Genomic DNA, 18860 nt, shown 5'->3' with positions numbered 1-18860 from the left:
TAATGTTATTTGTAGGTTTACATTTTACAATACTCAGCGTAAATGAGTACACCCCCATTGAAAAGTAACATTTTAAACAATATCTCAATGAACACAAAAACACTCCAAAACGTTGACAAGACTAAGTTTTATATAACATATATTTAACTTATAACATGAAAGTAAGGTTAATAATATAACTTAGAGAACAAAATTTTCAGTTTTACTCAAATTAGGGTGATGCAAAAATGAGTACACCCCACTGAAAGTCTCTGGAGAAAAGCTAAATTTTAGACTACAAATGTCTAATTCAACAAGAATTCAACCACAGGTGAGTCTAATTATTCATTACACAGGTGTCCAGCAGACAGCTGACTATACAAGGGTATTACTTAAAGAAAACCCCTTCTCATTTCATGCTCTCAGCAATGGAACCACACTGAATAGAAATGTCACAAGAAAATAATTTCTTTACACCAGAAAGGTGAAGGCTACAAGAAGATCAGCAAATCTTTACTTATCAGTCAGAATACTGTAGCAAAAGTGGTACAAAAATTTAAAAACGATGGAAGCATGCAAGGTTCCAAAGAAGTTAACACCTCGACAGGAGCGTCTTCTGATGAGAAGGGTTCAAGAAAATCAGCCTGCAAGTTCACTGCAGTTATCTAAAGAAGTAGAAAGCCAAACTGGGGTGACTGTTTCCCATGACACAATACGGTGTACACTGCAGAGGAATGGCATGCATGGGTGCCATCCACCAAAGAAGCCTCTCCTAAAGCCCAGGCACAAAAAAGCCTGTCTAGAGTTTGCCAGATGAAGATGAAGACTACTGGGACTCAATACTCTGGAGTGATGAGACCAAGATAAATGTTTTTGGAATTATTTATGCCATTTTCAATAATGCTTAATAATAAAACTATGGTCATGTAATATAAAAATGTTTATCAAAACAGATTCAATAAAATATATTTAAATTTGCTTCAACTTTTTGCTAATATATTTGTTTTTATTAGTTTTGTATGGTATTACTGCCTATTATTATTATTATTATTATTATTATTATTATTAATAATAATAATAATATCTATCTATCTATCTATCTATCTATCTATCTATCTATCTATCTATCTATCTATCTATCTATCTATCTCTGTTTTAGATCTTCACTGCTTGCACACAACTCTCAACTCTTTACTTCACTTACTTAAAGTCCTTTTAATCCTGGAAAGATTCAGACAAGTGACGCAGACTGATTTCCTTATTGTTTTAAATTTAACTTAGACACCAGACTCCTTGTTTCAACAAAAGAAAATCCTGATCCATCTTCCTCAGATTTCTGCACAGAAAGGAAGTGAAGGAGTTCATCAGGTTCCTTTAGTGTGGAATAACCATGTGCCGATAATCAGATCCAACATTCAGCATGTAGAATATTATCCTGACTGCTTTATAAAATCATCACTGCCTCTTCTTGGTAACTAGGAGGCAGCATTAATGGGCAGTGAGATAAAATCTAACCCATTGGGAGACCAGAGGAAAAATGTAGAAGCATCTTAATCATAATTATTTTAAAATTATGGATCTACAAAGAGCTACAGAGTATTGTACTCATAAAGGAAAATCTTTATGATGTGTTAAAGTTGAGAAAAGTCAGGTCAGGATTCTTACCCCTTACAGTGTGAGGAGAAGTGCACTATGACTATTTGAATGCATTTTCTTGGCAAATTAAAACTCTCACTGTTCTCCAGTGTTGGATTAATGTGCAAAACAAGCCTTCACGCACCAGTCTACACAAGTAGCTACAACAATAAAGAGTCCTGTTTTCCATAGGGAAAGAAGTGTTACCTGAACAGCATTCAGTGTCACAGGTCTAAATGTCACAGAAAGGTCAAAACAAAGCTGTAAATTAAATAACATATTAATACTAATCATACTAATGTCAGTGAAAAACTGTACATGTGATTTGAAATGCCTGTTATGGTGGACATGATGATTGTTGTAATTTGATTTTCATTGCATGTGGCTACATGGAAGTATATTTTTTACTAACATCTGATAAATCTGGTGTTTGGATCAGTAGCTCCTCCAGTTCAGCACTTCTGTTTGTGTTACTTGTGTTATATTATTTGTATAGCAGTTAATATTTGTATAATATTATTTGTTTTCGTGCTTTTATAGATGAAAATATATCTTACTGAATTAATAATAACAGAGCATAATAAGCTTTATTCCACAATGATTGCAAAAACAAAAGGTTTATTTTTAAATTGTTTATTGAAGATAATGTATATTGCTAAAGCCTATAAATACAGAAAACCTAATAAAATGCAAGAAATAAGAAAATATATTTAAATAGGAAGTAGAAAAAATGACAATAACAGTAGCAAGTGCATTATATCTGACTGTTCAAACTACACACAGTGTATTTACAGATTCTATTACATTCTCTATATTCTATATAGGAATTATTCTTTACTATGACATGCTGATGCTCTGTTACAAACAGAGCAATACAATTTGTACAATACAGTGTGTGTTTATCTACTTCTGGCTAATCTTGTCCTCTGATGCCCCCTACTACTTAAAGCTTAAATATTGTACCTTAAATAAATTTCAGTCAGTTTACAATCTGCTTGACTTGAAGGTGAGCATTTAGATGTTACAGGTCATCCTTTATCTTCTGGAAGATGTTTCCATCTGGCTGCAGCCTCCAGGTCACGGTGGTGTTCTCCAACATGCCTTTTTCTTTCAGTTTCTGCTTCATCTGAAGAACAGAATCAGGATTCAATTATTTAAACCAAAAAGAGCAAGAATACATGTCACAAAGAAACCAATAATTTAAAAAGGAGTAAAATATTAAGAATAACTGAAATTCAAGCAATTAAGCAGTGAGAAACACTAACAGCATTTCACAACAAATTTCAGACATGTCCTGGGACTCACCTGCTCTAAAATGGACAACTGCACAACAGGATCAAACACACTGCCATCAGACATCACCTGCAGTCTCATTGTCTGACTCCTCTTAATGGTAACTGTGGAATAAACACAAACACACAGAGTAGAATTGGAAATTAAACTACTTTTATTTTGTCTACTTTGAACTTCCTCCACTTTCTCCTTCTTGTACTATCAATTACTCCAGAACTTTGAACTAACATTCTGCTGCATTTACATAATTTATTGAGTCCTCATCAATTACCCCTAACCCATACTTTTTCTCAAGTGACATTTGATCGATATAAGCAATACATTTCTGATGGACAGTTTACCCAGAAGCACTGATCACTGCAACAAATTCTTGATCAATGTGTTTAAAAGCAAATCAGAAGCATTTATTATTATAAAGTAACACAGCATCATATTTCACTTCATTTTTATGGTACCCTCATGTAAAAAATATAAGACAAAATAAATTAAATAAATAAATAATTCTGTTTAGTCTTTTGAAATTACTATTCACCTGTTATAAGTAGCAGTAGCCAAGAAAACACAAGACTCACTGGAATGACAGAAGAAATAGTACAGGTTGGCACAGGGTGCATCATAGAACAGTCCATTATAAACTACTGCACAGTTCTCAACTCCTCCATAATTATCAGGTTGTCCAGGATACCATAGTAGGTTTGAAGCGATTGTCCCATCTGACCACTTCCATGTGTCTCTGTAGAGCCCAATCCAGGAATCACCCTGGATATTCTTTATCTGCACTAACATATTGTTGTCTGAACTGTTAAGAGCACTGGCCAAGTCTGTGTGATGTGTTCGACAGTAAGCCTGAGCTTGAGGCCAGCTCATAGAAGTAGCGATGCCGATAAATCTAGCAGTACCACTGAAATTTGCTGTGAAAAAAAAACATCAGCTCAAAGTTACAACCTTAAATGTGAAACATCAGTGATCAAACTCACACTCATCAAATCAGTATCAGGATATTCACTCACCATTGTAGCAGATGAAAGGTCTTAGTCCTGCACATGGTACATCCCACCATGCATTATAATAACCAATGATACCACAGGCTTCATTTCCATACAGATTATCAGGCTGTCCAGAGACCCAGCAGGAATAAGTGACATTCTTCAGTGGGAGATCGTTTAAGGACCAGCGCCAGCTATTGATATCATTGTACAGTCCGACCCAAGCATTTGCTGCCAGATGTTTGTTTGCAGCTTCGTTCTTAAATCTTAGCCAATCACTATCACTTACGACTGTTGCCAGGTCAGTGTAGGTCACCCTGCAGTAATTCTGTGCAACAGGCCAGCTCACCTGTGTCATCATCAGGTCATATTTGTGAAGGATGGTTCGCAGGATAGCAACTGGGACCAGACCTGATGGTGACAGTTTATTTTTTGAAACACAATAAACTTTAACTGGTGAATATTTGACTACTGATAAAGCAATTAATAATGGCACAATAGAATAAATTTATTGTTTAATAATTTTTTTTTCATTAAGGTATAAAATAATGATGTGTATTATTAGCTCTATGATAAATGTTTACATTATTATAAACATTATTTCTCATTAAATTGTATAACAACTTCTGTTTTGAAAAATCTACACAGTTTAGTAAAATTAATTATTTAAATAGAGTTAACACGTCATATTAATTTGTGTAATATTAATTATCAATTATCATCAGGATTTGAAATTAACACCTGCTAACCCGCCAAATGTGGATAAAAATCAGCTGTGGTGGGTAATGCTGTCAAATCACGAGCCAGTTTGGCGGGCTGCTTTTCATAAATTATGTTCAGTCATTAATTTCTTGAGGAAGTTCATGTAAACCATCATGATGTATTAAATTCAGCCTAATTACACAACAACCACACATATCTGGCTTTCTTGAACAAATCCATCACTGTGCAGCAAATAAAGGCATTCTGGTTCATATGCATTGAAGCAATAGTGAAGACTCGAGAAACATGTGGTGTTACTTACCTAGGGTTTGAGCATTTGGTTAACAGAAAAAACACTGTGTGTGCAACATCTTCCAATTTTAGCAGACCCTATTGTACTTCTTTTAGACCGCAAGTTTGTTTTGTTGTTTTGTTTAATGCTCTTTGTACTGTATTGATTTGCACACCAAAAAGGATGAGGATGAAAGAAGAAGAGAGGAGATGGCAGGATGGGAGGCATTTGTTTGATTGATATGAAATTAAGAGTTCATAGAGCACTGGTGGCTCAGTGGTAGGTTTCTCGCCTACCATACGGAAGGCCCGGGTTAGTTTTTTTCTTTTGGCCAGTGTCTTCAAAATTTAGTAGCCATATTAGCTGCTGAGAGAAAAGTTTAATTTCAAACCCCGATTATCAATTCATAAACTCACCAGTAAAATTCAGGAGAAGAAAAAGATTCAGCGTCATGATGAACCGCTAGCTGAGGGGAAAAAAATAATTATTTGTTCTCCTTTGGATATGATTGTTTAATCAAGTTTTACATCATCATCAAGTGTAAGGTTAGGGCCAATAGCAGTGGGGGATTACAGCATCCATCAATCACTGCACACTTTCACAATACACACCAAGTCACATCATCACAAACACCTGAACTATGTCTATGGACACTGAAGCACTAGTATTTAATCTATAAAACACTTGCACTTGGTCCAGTGTCTGTTGTAACTATCATCATTGAGGAATGTCTGATCCATGCCATGTTTGTCTAGTCTGTGTTCATGTTCCATAGTCCTAGTCTTTGCTCATATGTGCTTCAGTCAAAATAAAAGAAACATTTTATTCTTAAAACTTGACCATTTTAAAGGGAACAGCACTAAACACCATATAACACTACATCACATTTATTCTTAAACATCTATAAAATAACATTTACAATACTGCTTGTTAATAATAATAATAATAAATAAAATTAAACGATGAATTCTAATAAATATGCTATATCTTACATACTCATAATTGGTTTATATGCTACATGAATAATATCTTTCAGTCAATTCTAAAAATAAGAAGAAAATTAAAACATACCTTTAATATAAAAATCTGAAGGCTGCTGTGTCTTAAGTAACTCTGTTTTGGATCTTCACTGCTTGCACACAACTCTCTCAAATCTTATCTGTTACTTCACCTGTCCTTTTAATCCTGGAAAGATTCTGACACGTGACACAGACAGTTTTCCATATTACTTTAACTTAGACACCAGACTCCTTGTTTTAACAAAACCACATTCTGCCCCGTCTTCCTCAGATTTCAGCACAGAAAGGAAGTGAAGGAGTTCTTCAGGTTCCTTTAGTGTGGAATAGCCATGTGCCAATAATCAGATGCAACATTCAACATGTACAATATTATTATGGCTGCTTTATAAAATCATCACTGCATCTTCTTGGCAGCATTTTTGGGCAGTGAGATAAAATTGGGAAACCAGAGGAAAATGTAGAGGCATCTTAATCATAATGATTTCAAAATGATGTTTCTACAAACAGCTACAGAGTATTGTACTCATAAAGGAAGATCTACATGATGTGTTCAAGTCCACAAATATTACCTTATAAAAATAAACCTTACAATGCGAGGAGAAGTGCACTGTGACTCTTTGAATGCATTTTCTTGGCAAATTAAAAGTAGCACTGCTCTCCAGTGTTGGACTGATGTGCAAATCAAGACTTCACGCTGCAGTCTGCAACTATAACAATAAAGACTCCTGTTTTCCATAGGGAAAGAAGTGTTATCTAAGACCAGCATTCAGTGTCACAGGTCTAAATGTCACAGATAGAGTCTCATATTACACAGTTGTGGACAAAACAAAGCTGTACATTAAATACTAGAGTAAATCCTGATGTCAGTGAAAAACTGTACAGATTTTCACATTTCCAGCAGTCAGAGAGCCTGAGCTGGGATTTGGAGTCATTACTTCTGTTGCTTAAACAAAGGAAACTGGAAGAACTGACACATAAACCTCATCACCTTCTTCCCAATCAGATGAACAAATAGGAAGACCTTTGCCTGTGTTTATATGTCAGCATTTGTCATTTGAGCCATTTGTCACTACAGACAATCAACAACAGAACAAGTGCTATGTGCCTGTAACGATCATAAGTTACAAGAATGAAGTGTTTAAATTTGTATTTTGTGAGAGTTATTAGAACTCTCAAAGGGGGAACTGTTGGATTACAAATGTATAAAATGTTAAATCTAGGTTCCAACGTAATAGTATATAAACTGAAAAAGTTATGTACTTTGGGTTTTACATTTTGAGGTAAAGGGTTTGAGCCACTGCACATTTGCCTTTACAGGCCGAGGTGCCCTTAGACAACGCTAAAGTTTTTTCAACTCCACTCCGGGTTTTACTTTTCTCGCTCGCCCCCAGCAGCCGCAGTCTCTCCCAGACACTCCGCACTCCACTCCGCTATTTAGCTATATAGCTGGTTTCAAACCTCCAGCAAGCCAGCAGGTAAATTGTTTACCAAAACATTTAGCAAGCAATTTGTCACACTTTATTCACAACTCTTGTGAAGTATGGTTCTTCTAAAAATATATAATTTATCATTATAAATGTAATTATAAACTTGTTGCATATAGCATAGCTGTGTGTGCCTGCGTGTGTGTGTGTGTGTTGTATAGCAGTAATGTAGTATCAGTAATAATAATGAAATTGCATTGATAATGCCTTCATTCAAGATGAGGCAGAGGGAGACTCAGAGAGTGAGGGAGAGCCCTATGATCATCAGCCAGAGCAGGCAGTTACAGGTAACATAACTGTTTGACCATCACCTGGAGTGTGACTGGATGATGGACATTGAATTATTTAAATCATGATTTATTTAAAATTATTTAAATAGAAAAGTTATTTAATTAAATTAGCACAAAACTTAACTAGTATATTTATATTATTATTTATATGATTATGATTGTAAAAGGCTTTTAAAAGGACATCCCAATTATAAAAGATGAGGTTATCAAAATCCTTCAGGAAATGGTACCAAACAGAAAGGTTTTTGCTGTGAAATTAAGAGATACTGAGACAAAGAAAAACGTAAAAAGTTCATGGTATTATCAGAGATGTGCATTCATAATTTATCATTAAAATGTCTACAATAAAGACAGAAAATTATTATTATATAGTGCCTGGTGTCTTGTCTTTTATTTGGGTATTTTGTAACTGCCCTTTTTTTGTTATGGGCCACTGCCCTTCAAAATGTCTGTGTACGGCCCTGGTAATGAGAGTGAGAGAGAGAGAGAGAGAGAGAGAGAGAGAGAGAGAGAGAGAGAGAGTGTGTCTGCATGTGAAACAAAGTAGCTGAGCTGCACATCAGTTATATCTTCCATTTTAATATATAATGTTTTTTTTATAATGGTTTTGTAGGATTAAAATCTAAAATAAAATGTTTTATGATTATGATAAATAATTTGATGTGCTGAAATGAACCATCAAATGATAAAGGCAAAGTAATATAAAAAGTTATTGTTTATTTATTGACAAGATAATGACGATTTAAATCTAATAAAAATTTTACGAATTTGTCAATCACCCAGAACCAATGAGAAAATACAAGAAAATTAATATACAAGAAGGAAGTTTTGTTTATCTTATGCAAAGACCACCAACTCAGGTGCATAGTTAATACGCAGTGAGCCAAACTTCATTCATCTGCTCGCTTCACCTGCCTTACTCAAATCATTAGTGCCCACTAGTGGCAAACATTAGTACATCTCCCTTTTTCCAGAGTAACATTCAACTAGCAAATAAAATAAAACTCCTTTCAACATGTCTCACTCTTTTTTACTTCTTATTTTAACATCACCACAACATTCTTAACTATTTAGCAAAGTGTCATATGCCATCTATTATTTCTCTTCTTTTAATCAGGTATCTCAACAGAGAACTGAACTGAGCTGGACACTGACACACACACACACAACCGAGATCTGATCTCAACAGAGAACTGTACTGAGCTGGACACTGACACACACACACACACAACCGAGATCTGATCTCAACAGAGAAACTGAGCTGTGCTGGACATGGACACACAGACATAACACACACACACAACTGAGAACTGCTCTCAACAGAGAACTGTACTGTGCTGGACACAGTCACACACACACAGACGCACAAAATTATCCTGTTTGCACGCATGTGTCACTTTACATTACACTTTATATTGATCTTGTTTACATGTACTGTAACTTTAATATTTGCACTCACTGTCAACACTATTTCTTTTGCACAGAGTCGGTCTATATGTTGTTTGTCTGCACTGTCTTGTCTTGTCATCCTGTGCGCTTCTGTTGTATGTCTAGTTTCTAAAGATTGCATCTTAAGTATCGTTTACCTCTATCTCTATGTTTAGCTCTATGTTTGTCTGCGTCACTGTACTTTGTTTTTGCTGTGTGTAGCACCTCTGGTCTAGGAGGAACGTTGTTTCATTTCACTGTGTACTGCATCAGCTATATATGGTTGAAGTGACAATAAAGCTTCTTTGACTTTGACTTTTCCCACTGATTTAGTTTTGTGTACCCAGTATCATTCAAGACTTCCATACCCCTCAATAAGTCTTTATGGCTTAACAATTAATCTTCTTGGTCTCAATTAACAAACAGGATGTGCTTTCAGCTGCCTTCAGTGCTGTGAATGTTTATCTGGAGTGCATCACAAAAATGAAAATTCTCATTCACAGTCCACACTATTCATACGGTAATGATCTGTGCGAAATATAGAAACATTTTAAACGCCCACCTAATTCCCTAAGGAACCATATGGCAACATGAGCCAGAAGGGCTTTAGGGGGTGGGTCACTGTCTCCCCAGGTGTGACAAAATATCAATATCTATGTTTACTACTGATATTCATCATTATTCTTGACTGTTACATAAATTTCTCAAACAAAAAGTGCCACACAAATAATAATCAATTTATTGTTTTGTGTGAATAAATGAACAGGATGGTTTTATGGTTGAAAGAAAAACTCAGTTCTACATAATCCACAGCCCAACAGTTTGCAAAAATATACTTAAATATGTGTTTTATGGACCGGTCACAACATCTCAGAAATGTTGTTTTATTACTCCACACGTTTATTTTTTTATTTTCAAAAACACAAATTTTAATTTATAAAATTAATATAAAATATAAATCAAATAAAATAAAAATATAAAAACAAATATTAAATTTTAGTAAATATTCTGCTCTTTCCTCATGCTACTTAAATGTTTACATTTCAGTCATTTCTAACAATATGGGGAACATTAAAACATACCTGTTGTCAGCACGCGGGTCCATTTCACCCATCGCGGCGCACACTTCCGGGTTTGCGACCTCGCGGCGCGCACTTCCGGGCTCGCGATTTCGCGCCATTCGCGGTCATCATGGATGGAGTTCTTCAGGGATCACCCCCCTTCAGTACTATATAAACACGCTGTCTGTCATATTTTGTGTTGTGGGTTCTTCATTAACCACACCAGGTTTACTTAAAAGGAAACTCTTTATTACTTAAACTTCAGTGCTAACTCTAACAGCCACTGTTGTCATACTACCGCTAGCTCGTCAGGTGTACACACACTTATACTGCGCATGCGCTAACAACTCTGGCAGCTCTTACAGGGCACCACACCTTTAAGCCTATATCATTACACTGTCTTCACGCCTTCCTCGTCAGATGTTCTCTCTGCGTTGCTGTGAGTCGTCCTGCCTTTATGCTTGCCTTTTTTCCCCTTTTTCTCCCGTGCCGTTTCCCAGGCGGTTTTTTGGACTGTTCATTTGCACTGTTGTTGGATTATCCTGCTCAGATTTTTTGCCTGGCCTTTTTTTCTGTGTGGATGCTTTGCTGTGTTTCCTTTTTTTTGGATTACCCTGCTTGGAGTTTGTGTGTAGGATTTCTCTGTAAGGACTATTTATTTTTCTGTGCTTATTTCTTAATGAACTGTGTTTTTTTTTTGGAGCTCCTATTTCTCTATGTTTTGTGGCTGTGTACTTTTTGGGTGTTGGGTTTTTGTATGAACTGGCAGCATCCCTGTGATTATTTTCCACTATACATTAAAGACTCTTCACTGCCCCTGTTGCGTCTTGCATGTGGGTCCTATCCATGCATCCCTGACACCTGTAATATAAAAAGGCTGCTGTTTCTTCAGTAGATCTGTTTGTCTTCACTGCTTCCACACAGCTCTCTGTTTACTTCATCTGTCCTTTTAATCCTGGAAAGATTCTGACACATGATGCAGACTGATTTCCATATTACTATAACTTTCACCAGACACCAGACTCCTTGTTTCAACAAAACCAAATTCTGACACATCTTCCTCAGTTTTCAGCACAGAAAGGAAGTAAAGGAGTTTATCAGGTCCCTCTAGTGTGGAATAGCCATGTGCCGATAATCAGATCCAACATTCAGCAGGTACAATATTATAGCTGCTTTATAAAATCATCACTGCCTCTTCTTGGTAACTAGGAGGCAGCATTTTTGGGCAGTGACCAATCTAACCCATTGGGAAACCAGAGGAAAAATGTAGAGGCATCTTAATCATAATGATTTCAAAATGATGGATCTACAAAGGAGCTACAGGGTATTGCAATCAGTAGTAGTCATGACTATATTCTTACACTTTACACTGTTAGGGGAAGCACATTGTTGACTATTTGAATATATACAATCATTTTCTTTGCAAATTAAAAGCACTGGTCTCCAGTGTTGGAGTAACGTATAACATGTAATGCTGCACTCTACAGCTCTGAAAACAAAGAGTCCTGCTTTACATAGTGAAAGAAGTGTGATCTAAGAGAAGTATTCAGTGTTACAGGAAAAACTCTAGAGCCATCTTAATCATAAATATTTCAAAGTGATAAATCTACAAAGGAGCTACAGAGTATTGTCATCATGAAGGAAAATCTACATTATGCTTTAAAGGACAGAAACAGGTCAGGATTCTTACACCTTACAATGTGAGGTGAAGCGCATTTTCTAAGCAAATTAAAAGTAGCACTGCTCTCCGGTGTTGGATTAATGTGCAAAACAAGCCTTCGCATTGCACTCCACAACTATAAATATAAAGAGTCCTGATTTCCAGAACGGATTTTAATTTCATTGAAAACATTTTCACATTTCCATATTTCTAGCAATCAAAGTGCCTGAGATAGGTATTGGATTCATTACTACTTTGCTTGTAGCAGGTGATTAAGGGAATCACCCAAACTAACAGACCCAGTTACAATTCAAAAGTCAGATAGATTTAAAAAAACAGATTCATGCTAACGAGTCCTTTCCCATTTCAGCCCTGATAGATTCTGGAGCAGCCATCGACCTGATCCACGCCCACCTAGCAGAGGAACTTTACCTTCACACCATGCCGTGTGTGACCCCACTATGATTGACGGCCATGGATAACCAACCCATTGGTAAATGTTATATCACCCAGCAAACTATTCCCCTAACCCTCCAAGTAGGACTGTTCCATACAGAGGAATTGACCTTCTATGTGATCTCCCCACCAACCCTGTCATCCTGGGCTTCCCCTGGCTATACCTCCATGACCCTGTGGTATCATAGAGCAAAGGGGAGTTGACACGATAGTCACCCCACTGCTTGGAGGTCTGTTTCAGGAACACCGTTCCACGTCCATGCCTCACCACGACCATCAAAAGTCAGAGGAATACGGAAATCTCTGCCCTTCCACCCAAATACCAGGACCTTCATGAGGTGTTCAGTACAGAAAAAGCTGTTTTGTGTGTTTGCTAGAGTACAACTCTAAAATGTACAACTATGACAGTTTACAGACATAATGCTTGTTTTTACAACAGCTCTGTAACATGCATAACATGGGATTACATCCACGAAGTGTGGTGTGTGAAACGATTGTCAAAAATACGTCATCAAGGTCACAGGCATTACTATCCGATGGAAGATGTTTCGATTCATGCGCATGTGCCCCGCCACTGTTTTAAACCACTGTGGCACCCTGAGAGCTAATCTTTATTTTTTCCCCCAAATTCTGACATGTTTAAGGGAAAGTTTTCACTAGTAGGTAGGTAGGTAGGTAGGTAGGTAGGTAGGTAGGTAGGTAGGTAGGTAGGTAGGTAGGTAGGTAGGTAGGTAGGTAGGTAGGTAGGTAGGTAGATAGATAGATAGATAGATAGATAGATAGATAGATAGATAGATAGATAGATAGATAGATAGATAGATAGATAGATAGATAGATAGATAGATAGATAGATAGATAGATAGATAGATAGATAGATAGATAGATAGATCGATCGATCGATCGATCATCCCAAAGGGAAATTCACATTTTCCAGCAGTATCCACAAACACAGGTAATAGATCAAATTATACAGAAGACGGAATATAACAAAAATACTAAAAAAAAAACCCAAATTAGGGTACACAAATATAACAAAAAATATATCAAGATATAAAATATTACAAAAAATAGCAGAATATAACAATATAACAAAATATATCAGAAAAATACTAAATACAGAGATTTAGTAATAAATATGGAGAATCAGATGAAAAATCTTGTTTTTGGGGACTTATTTTACAGAGATAGTTTTTACAAGATTAGCTCTCAGTGATCACAGTATTTTTTGTGGAAAATATAATATTCATTGTGATTACAAGCAATATAATAGGGTATTGAACTGTCTTCTAAAGGCCTTTGTACTGTTGGTTAGTAATACAGTGCCCAATGTAACTGATTGAAGCTCTTCATTTACCTTCTTTAATAATAAATGGGCAAGATTTTTTTAAATCACAAAATAAAATTACAAGCAATATTTAGAATTACATATGATTATTTTTGACAGTGATTTTATTCCATAGAGGACCACCTATGGCACGTTTGCACTGTACTGACTAGACTGCTTCACCACCCGCTCTATGTAAAAGCGGAGAAGTGTGAGTTCCATAAGAAAACGATCACATTTCTGGGCTATGTTCTTTCACAAAGAGGGGTAGAGATGGACATGAGTAAGGTACAGACTGTTACTAATTGGCCTGAGCCCACTCAGTGTTTCCTGGGGTTTGCAAATTTCTATCGATGTTTTATCCAGAATTACAGTAGCACTGCCAGCCCTCTAACATCTTTGCTGCAGAGGAAGCCCAAAAAACTTCTCTGGACAGACCAAGCCAGGGCCACTCTCGGGCATCTGAAGGAGAGTTTCACCACAGCCCCCATTCTCCATCACCCAGACCCCAATCTTCCCTTTGTTGTAGAGGCGGATGCATCCAGCAGTGCTATAGGAGCAGTTGTATCTCAGTGCCATGGGGACCCTGGAAAATTGTATTCATGTGACTTTTTCTAACACCCAAAGCAGGTGAAGCAAACTACGATGTAGGTAACCGATATCTCCTATCGATAAAGGCGGCGATGGAGGAGTGGTGACATTGGCTGGAGGGTGCACTTCATCGGTTTCTTGTCCTGACAGATCACCGTAACCTGGAGTATCTTCGTAACCCACGACAAACCCGATGGGCCCTATTTTTCACCAGATTCCAGTTTTCAGTGACAACCAGGCACCAAGAATGGCAAACAGATGCCCTATCTCGCCAGCATGACCCCTTAAGCCCGCCAACCTTAACTGAACCCATCCTTCCCCCCTCTGTCCTTCTCACACCCATCTGGTGGGACATGGTGGAGGTAATCCAATGGGCTTACATCGAGGAACCCACACCACCCACATGTCCACCCTCCAAGCTCTATGTACCCACTCCGTTCCACCTTCATTTTATGCAATGGGTACATGAGGCACCCAGCTCAGGTCACCCAGGCATATGCCAAACTCTCACCCGGATACACAACACACTGTCCCAAGAGGTAGAAGACTATATTAAGGCATGCGCAGCATGTGCACAAACCAGGACTAGCCATCAGCTCCCGGCTGGATTGTTGGAGCCTCTAACCATCCCACAGCAGCCCTGGACACACATCTCAATCAACTTTGTCACTGATCAGCCAGACATTGAAGACCATCTTAGTAGTGCTTGACCACTTCTCAAAGGCTTGTAAGCTGGTTCCAATGAAGGGCCTACCAACTGTCATGGAAATGGCAACCATGTTATCCAAGTTTTCCGGAATTACAGTCTCCTGGAGAATATCATGTCTGATCGGGGTTCTCAGTTCACCTCATGCATGTGGAGGGCTTTCTGCTCTTATTTGGGGATAAATATAACTCTCAGCTCAGGGTACCACCTGCAAACGAATGGACAAACTGAACATTTGAACCAAGAAATCGGCTGATATCTTAGGTCCTATCACAGTTGCGAACAGCATCGATGGTGTGAGTTCCTCCCTTGGGCAGAATATGCCCAGAATTCGCTCACCTATTCTTCCACTGGGCTAACACTTTTTCAGTGCGTCCTGGGATACCATCCACCACTGTTTCCATGGTCTGGGGAACCATCAGACATACAGAAATCTTCTACAATACCTTGTGGACTGGGAGGGTTACGGCCCAGAGGAACGTTCCTGGGTTAATGCTAACAATATCCTGGACCCCTCCCTGGTGGAGGAATTTCATCGCTGTCATCCCAACAGGCCTGCTCCTCACCCCCAGGCCATAGAACACCAGGAGGTGTTCCTAGAGAGGGAGTCTATGTAGCACCTGTCCCAGCATCAGGCCACCAGAGGGAGCCCTTGCCTGAGTATTGACACACCCACAAAGAACTCTTCTGGGGTTTTAGAGTTTATCATTTTGGCACAGAATTAATACCATATTACATGGCAATGCTTTAATAATCACTTGTATATATTAGATAAACAGACTTTAATTATTTGTCAAAACAATGTGGACAAATGTCTATGCAATCAAATGAAAGAAATTCATTTATTTTGTTTCAGAAAGAGAATTTTAAACGACTGTCAATGAAATATAAATAAATCTTTATATAATCAAACATACAGTGCAGAATTTAAAAAAAAATCCAAAAAAAAACATACCTTGAAATGGACCTAAAATCTGCTGCTGTTTTTGTTTGAATTTGTCAACTGTTTTAAATACCTCAATTCCCTGGTTCTTTACAGGGGATGAAGTTCAGAGACTGATTTCCATTTTTGAGTTTCCATTTCACAACTTATTCAAATAAGTAGAACCTTTCGGCAGTGACAAAGTCAAAACTGCGTTATAGGAAAGTGTAGGAGTGGCTGAAAATAATAGAAACTTACACTTCTGAGATAAAAAAAAACACTCCTTGGTTCTTAATCTTGTTTTTTTTTTTCTTTCATTTTATTCAATTCAATATGGCTCAGATGTATGTGAACAAGTTTCACTAAATGTGTTCCACACACTCAGTGATACTCACATGACAGAGACTTTGTCTAACACACAGACGTCTTTATTTAAACAAGGTCCAAAGGCAATAAAATGTGTCAACTCTATGTTTACTAGTTTATAATCAGAGAGCAACAAATAACAGCCATTTAAAAACAGCAATGGAATATAAAAATGAGGGAGCACATCCCTCACATTTTTGTAAATATTTTATTATATCTTTTCATGTGACAACACTGAAGAAATGACCCTCTGCTCCAATGTACAGTACTGAGTGTCCAGCCTGTATAACAGTGTAAATTTGCTGTCCCCTCAAAATAACTCAACACACAGCCATTAATGTCTAAACCATTGGCAACAAAGGTGGAAGTGTAAATATCCAAATTGGGCCCAATTAGCCATTTACCCTCCCCGGTGTCATGTGACTCGTTAGTGTTACAAGGTCTCAGGTGTGAATGGGGAGCAGGTGTGTTAAATTTGGTGTTATCGCTCTCACACTCTTTCATACTGGTCACTGGAAGTTCAACATGACACCTCATGGCAAAGAACTCTCTGAGAATCTGAAAAAAAGATTTGTTGCTCTACATAAAGATGGCCTAGGCTATAAGAAGATTGCCAAGACCCTGAAACTGAGCTGCAGCATGGTGGACAAGACCATACAGCGGTTTTACAGGACAGGTTCCACTCAGAACAGGCCTCACCATGGTCCACCAAAGAAGTTGAGTGTACGTGCTCAGCGTCATATCCGGAGGTCGTCTTTGGGAAATAGGCGTATGAGTGCTGCCAGCATTGCTGCAGAGGTTGAAGGGGTGGGGGGTCAGCCGGTCAGTGCTCTATACACTGCACTATACGCTGCACACTGCATCAAATTGGTCTGCATGGCTGTCGTCCCAGAAGGAAGCCTCTACTAAAGCTGATGCACAAGAAAGCCCGCATACAGTTTGCTGAAGACAAGCAGACTAAAGACATAGATTACTGGAACCATGTCCTGTGGTCCGATGAGACCAAGATAAACTTATTTGGTTCAAATGGTGTCAAGCGTATGTGGGGGCAACCAGGTGAGGACTACAAAGACAAGTGTGTCTTGCCTACAGTCAAGCATGGTGGTGGGAGTGTCATGGTCTGGGCCTGCATGAGTGCTGCCGGCACTGGGGAGCTACAGTTCATTGAGGGAACCATGAATGCCAACATGTACTGTGACATACTGAAGCAGAGCATGATCCCCTCCCTTCGGAGACTGGGCCACAGGGCAGTATTCCAACATGATAACGACCCCAAACACACCTCCAAGACAACCATTGCCTTTCTACAGAAGCTGGGGGTAAAGGTGATGGACTGGCCAAGCATGTCTCCAGACCTAAAACCTATTGAGCATCTGTGGGGCATCCTCAAATGGAAGGTGGGGGAGCGCAAGGTCTCTAACATCCACCAGCTCTGTGATGTCATCATGGAGGAGTGGAAGAGGACTCCAGTGGCAACCTGTGAAGCTCTGGTGAACTCCATGCCCAAGAGGGTTAAGGCAGTGCTGGAGAATAATGGTGGCCACACAAAATATTGACACTTTGGGCCCAATTTGGACATTTCCACTTAGGGGTGGAGTCACTTTTGTTGCCAACGGTTTAGACATTAATGGCTGTGTGTTGAGTTATTTTGAGGGGACAGTAAATTTACACTGTTATACAGGCTGGACACTCACTACTGTACATTGGAGCAGAGGGTCATTTCTTCAGTGTTGTCACATGAAAAGATATAATAAAATATTTACAAAAATGTGAGGGGTGTGCTCACTTTTGTGAGATACTGTATATGTGTATGTGTGTTTGTGTGTGTGTACAGCTCTGGAAAAAAATCAGGTTAAGTTTCTTATGTTTTTTTCCTACAAGTGCATGTATTGGTGAGATGAACAGTTTTGTTTAATTTTTTTTGAACTGCTGTCAATATTTCTCCTAAATTCAAAATGTGACTATTGTTATTTAGAGTGTATATTTAAAGGAAATGACAACACATCAAAATAACCCAAGATCATGCAGTATTTGCAGAGCTTTAATAACTCAAAATGCAAATAATTTGTAAACAAAGTGTGTTAATGCTTTGGCTAAAAAACTTTAAGAAATCAGTATTTGGTGGAATAACCCCGATCTGCATGTGTTTTGGCTCCATGATCTCCACCAGTTTTTCACATTGCTGTTGGGAAACTTTATATCACTCTTTTTGCAAAAAAAGCAAACAGCTCAAGCTTTGCCTGATGGTTTGTGACCATCCATCTTCCTCTTGATGACATCCCAGGGTTTTTAATAAGGTTAAATCTGGAGATTGTGCAATGGTCTCTTATTTTTTTTCCAGAGCTGTATATATACACTGAACAAAATTATAAACGCAACACTTGTTTTTGCCCCATTTTTCATGAGCTGAACTAAAAGATCTAAGACTTTTTCTATGTACACAAAAGGCCTATTTCTCTCAAATATTGTTCACAAATCTAAATCTGTGTTAGTGAGCACTTCTCCTTTGCAGAGATAATCCATCCACCTCACAGATGTGGCGTATCAAGATGCTGATTAGACAGCATGATTAGTGCACAGGTGTGCCTTAGGCTGGCCACAATAAAAGGCCACTCTAAAATGTGCAGTTTTATCACACAGCACAATACCACAGATTTCGCAAGTTT

The 18860-nt window shown here is 38.0% G+C and overlaps 1 protein-coding gene across 3 annotated transcripts; it reads right to left on the bottom strand.

Annotated features, from left to right (window-relative positions):
- Positions 1-2283: 2283 nt before the first annotated feature.
- Positions 2284-10331, bottom strand: LOC131349514 (putative C-type lectin domain family 20 member A). 3 transcript variants are annotated; one of them, XM_058385269.1, is made up of 7 exons: positions 10191-10331; positions 5959-6083; positions 5304-5353; positions 3918-4304; positions 3480-3818; positions 2920-3011; positions 2284-2740 (listed from the first exon to the last, which is right to left on the bottom strand). In XM_058385269.1, exons 3-7 carry the CDS (start codon positions 5338-5340, stop codon positions 2636-2638), a joined length of 960 nt encoding a protein of 319 aa, XP_058241252.1. In that variant the 5' UTR covers positions 5341-5353; positions 5959-6083; positions 10191-10331; the 3' UTR covers positions 2284-2635. The 3 variants fall into 3 exon arrangements, 2 of the variants coding, with proteins under 2 accessions (XP_058241252.1, XP_058241253.1); XR_009204079.1 differs by having other exon boundaries at positions 2696-2740; positions 3440-3818; XM_058385270.1 differs by lacking the exon at positions 10191-10331 and having other exon boundaries at positions 5959-7809.
- Positions 10332-18860: the final 8529 nt, after the last annotated feature.

Source organism: Hemibagrus wyckioides, linkage group LG29, assembly GCF_019097595.1.
Source record: "Hemibagrus wyckioides isolate EC202008001 linkage group LG29, SWU_Hwy_1.0, whole genome shotgun sequence".
NCBI classification, from domain to species: domain Eukaryota; kingdom Metazoa; phylum Chordata; class Actinopteri; order Siluriformes; family Bagridae; genus Hemibagrus; species Hemibagrus wyckioides.
Note: the sequence above shows the minus strand (reverse complement) of the source record. Positions and strands in the feature narration are given on the sequence as shown.